The sequence below is a fragment of the Lucilia sericata genome, unplaced genomic scaffold (genome assembly GCF_015586225.1).
Source record: "Lucilia sericata isolate MDLA Ls3-8-SP2 unplaced genomic scaffold, ASM1558622v1 Contig000231F_arrow, whole genome shotgun sequence".
In the NCBI taxonomy this organism is placed as follows: domain Eukaryota; kingdom Metazoa; phylum Arthropoda; class Insecta; order Diptera; family Calliphoridae; genus Lucilia; species Lucilia sericata.
Genome location: NW_023994258.1, coordinates 19,741 through 22,995, shown reverse-complemented (window position 1 = coordinate 22,995; position 3,255 = coordinate 19,741). Strand labels below are relative to the sequence as shown.

The window sequence follows — 3,255 nt, the reverse complement described above, 5'->3', positions numbered from 1 at the left end:
TGACAACAACAGAACAATAGCGTGGACAAGCAGGTATAAGCGATAGACAACTTTTGAAAATTGTTGAAAATTACAAATGATTTGAGTATAGGATCAATGAATGAATCCTGAGGCTTTCATTGATCTTGGCGATCAAAGGGTAAAGAAATTCCCTTTTCAATCAGTAAACCAAGTTGACATGCAGGTAGATTATAAGAAGGCGGATTGTGGGCCGCGTTTGTGGATTTGATAAAGGAGCTACATTCGCACAAAATTTCTGTGTGTGTGCGCATCTTAAGCTTAGCTCAGTTTAGTTCAGCCAGTTCAGAACATCAAGAGTTAAACGTGGATTCAGTAATCCAGTAGCAGCGTTCTTGTACGCGCACACACATCGAGCAGGAGATTTGGAAAATGTTAAACAAATCATCGAATTAAAATGCTATATCCGTTGATTAAAAACATTTGTAAATTTTAAGGATTTGTTCAGGGGCTTTTGTCGAAAGCAAGCGAACGAGTTTTAGTATTTAAACTAAAGTGTCGCCGAGAAATGTCATCAGTCTCAACTCAGCAATCACAGCGAACACACACACACACACAGCTATTACACTAAAATAAATTTTTATATATATATTTGAAGAAAATTAAAATAAAATAATTTTAAAACAATGGCTCCTGTATTCCAATCAAACTTCTCCATACGCTCTTTATTGTCGGATACTAAGACCTGTTTGGAGGCAACAGAAACCAACTCTTATATACCCAGTGCTCCCATCAGTCCTTCGGTATCACAAACATCAGAGGAATTATCAAGTGATGATTCTTCTTCGACCAGCAGCAAATCACCGGATGCTAAGCCAGCCTACACCTACAGTGCCTTAATTGTTATGGCCATTAGAAGCAGTCCTGAGAAACGTTTAACTCTCAGTGGCATTTGCGAATGGATAGCTGAGAATTTTGCCTACTATCAAAAAAATAAGAGTGTATGGCAAAATTCCATACGCCACAATCTCAGCTTGAATCCTTGTTTTGTCAGAGTTCCCCGTGCTCTAGATGATCCCGGCCGTGGCCACTACTGGGCTTTGGATCCCTCCGCCGAAGATTTAACTATTGGTGAAACCACTGGCCGCCTAAGACGCAGTAATAATGCCATGATAAATCGTTCTTTCGGTACTGGTGCCATACGCTCTAAAGCTTCATTACACTACGGCGCTGCTTATGGTCATCATCCCTATCATCAAACCATGTCAAATGCCATGGCCTATGCTCATCACTATACCCCAAATGCCGTCTACTTCCCCACTCCCGAAGAAATTAGAATGGCTCAACAAACTGCTCTGCTACAAAGTCAAAGGGAACAACAAGCTGCCTGGTCTAACTATCATCATCATCAACAAAGACAACAAATGCAACAGTTGCACTATCATCAACAATATCTTATTCAACAGGGAGGCATTCCCATGTAATTCCTCTAGAGGGCGGCTCTTATGTAACAGTTCTGTTGCAACTTGCTCGAAGTTCTTCAAAAGGATATCACTTAGTGATCTTTTAAATGTTTGACATAGAATTTCAGTGAGAAATTTAATAGAATTTTTCGTATTTATTCCAAAGACTTTGTATGCGTAGAACGCGCTAATTTAAAAATAATACTTTTGTAAAAATTCTAAATTTTATGTAAATATCTTTAGATTTAAGTAAATAAATATAAATAAAATCGTATATAGGAAAAATTAAAATTATTGATTTCTTTTTTTTTTTTGAGGGGTTTTTAAAGAAGAATTTTTGATTTCATAAACAAATTTTTATACCCTACACTACTTTAGTGGGGAGGGTATATTGGGTTTGTGCTGATGTTTGTAACGCACAAAAATATTGGTCCTATACCCACCTTAAAGTATACCAATCGGCTTAAAATCATTTTCTGAGTCGATTTAGCTATGACCTTGTAATCAAATTATGAACACATTTTATTTTTGTAAAAGATGTAGGGTATTATATGGCCCGACCATAATTTCTTACTTGTTTTATTTTATAAATGGTTTATAAAATTTTTATTTTTATGGAAATGTTGTTTTTATGGAAATGTTGTTTTAATTTTAATTAATAAAAAAATTGCTTGTACATTAATTTATGTATTTCCAATTCATTTAATAATCGATATTACTAAATCTATACACATTAGGGCGACCACTAAACTAAATTTGTTGTTTGATAAACTAGATCAAAGAAAACAAAAAAGTTCTTTTTGAGATTTTTATGTCATATATAAAATGCAACTTTAATGATAAATATTTGCATAAGATATGAATTTATCCCGGTTTTAACCCATTGCATTTAATGGCCTTTTGTAAGATATTACATTTTTGGGAAGAATAACTTATATTTGTGGAAATTGCTTCTGTCTTTTTATGCTTGAATTTTTTATTACTACCGGTATTTTCATTTCGATCCTATTGCCCATTTCAATCCAAACATTAGGACTTTTTAAGGGATTTTTGTTAATTTTGTTTGAGTTTCCTTACTCCTTACTCTTATTCATTCTCTATAACTCTATTTCATTCCTTAAGCAGACAGACCATATAATGAGGCTTGTCATAGAATCCAATCATTGTCGGAATTGGTTTCATGAAATCTTATTCGGTTATTTGCTCGATTATGAATCGTGTTCTCGATCGAACACAAAACTGATGATATTAACTTTTATTAAATCTGATCATGTTTTTTGAAGCGTTCAAATCCAATTCCGACAATTATTGGATTCTATGACAATCCCCAATGTAATGGAAAAATAAGGGAAACTGTAACTAATTTTTTGGTGTTCAGAACTGGAGATCCAGTGAACGTCGTTGTTATTGAAAGTAAATTATTAATCATGGCATTACCAGGAGTTTCCACTATGAGCCTTAAACATTTTAAGAGATCCGAAAACGAAGATCAGAAGGTACATAGTTATTTCACCACATAGTCATAGGTACTCACAAAAGAACTTACTTTTCAATGACTACTACATACCGTCTGCATTACTTAGAAGAAGTCTGGTAAAGACTTACAAAAATTATTGTTTTTGTGAAAACTTATAGTAGACTTATAGTATACACGTATGATATTTTTCTTAGAAACAAAACTACTTACTTAATTCCCTATTTGCAGGCGATACCTTTTTTATAAGCGAGCGTGCTTCCAATGTTATTCTCGTGTTAATATAATTACTAACACTAATGCAAATGGTTTAAGTAAATTACATTTCAATGTAAGTTTTTGTTGGGCCAAGCAAAAATA

At 33.9% G+C, this 3,255-nt stretch overlaps 1 protein-coding gene across 1 annotated transcript; it reads left to right on the top strand.

The window, feature by feature from the left end:
- Positions 1-644: 644 nt before the first annotated feature.
- On the top strand, positions 645-1,442 carry LOC119602429 (fork head domain transcription factor slp1-like). The gene has a single exon (XM_037953942.1). The coding sequence runs from the start codon at positions 645-647 to the stop codon at positions 1,440-1,442; it is 798 nt and encodes a 265-aa protein (XP_037809870.1).
- The last annotated feature ends 1,813 nt before the right edge of the window (positions 1,443-3,255 follow it).

What these genes read in the sequence shown, in the direction of transcription:
- LOC119602429 (XM_037953942.1), top strand. Translation starts at nt 645, where the DNA reads ATGGCTCCTGTATTCCAATCAAACTTCTCCATACGCTCTTTATTGTCG.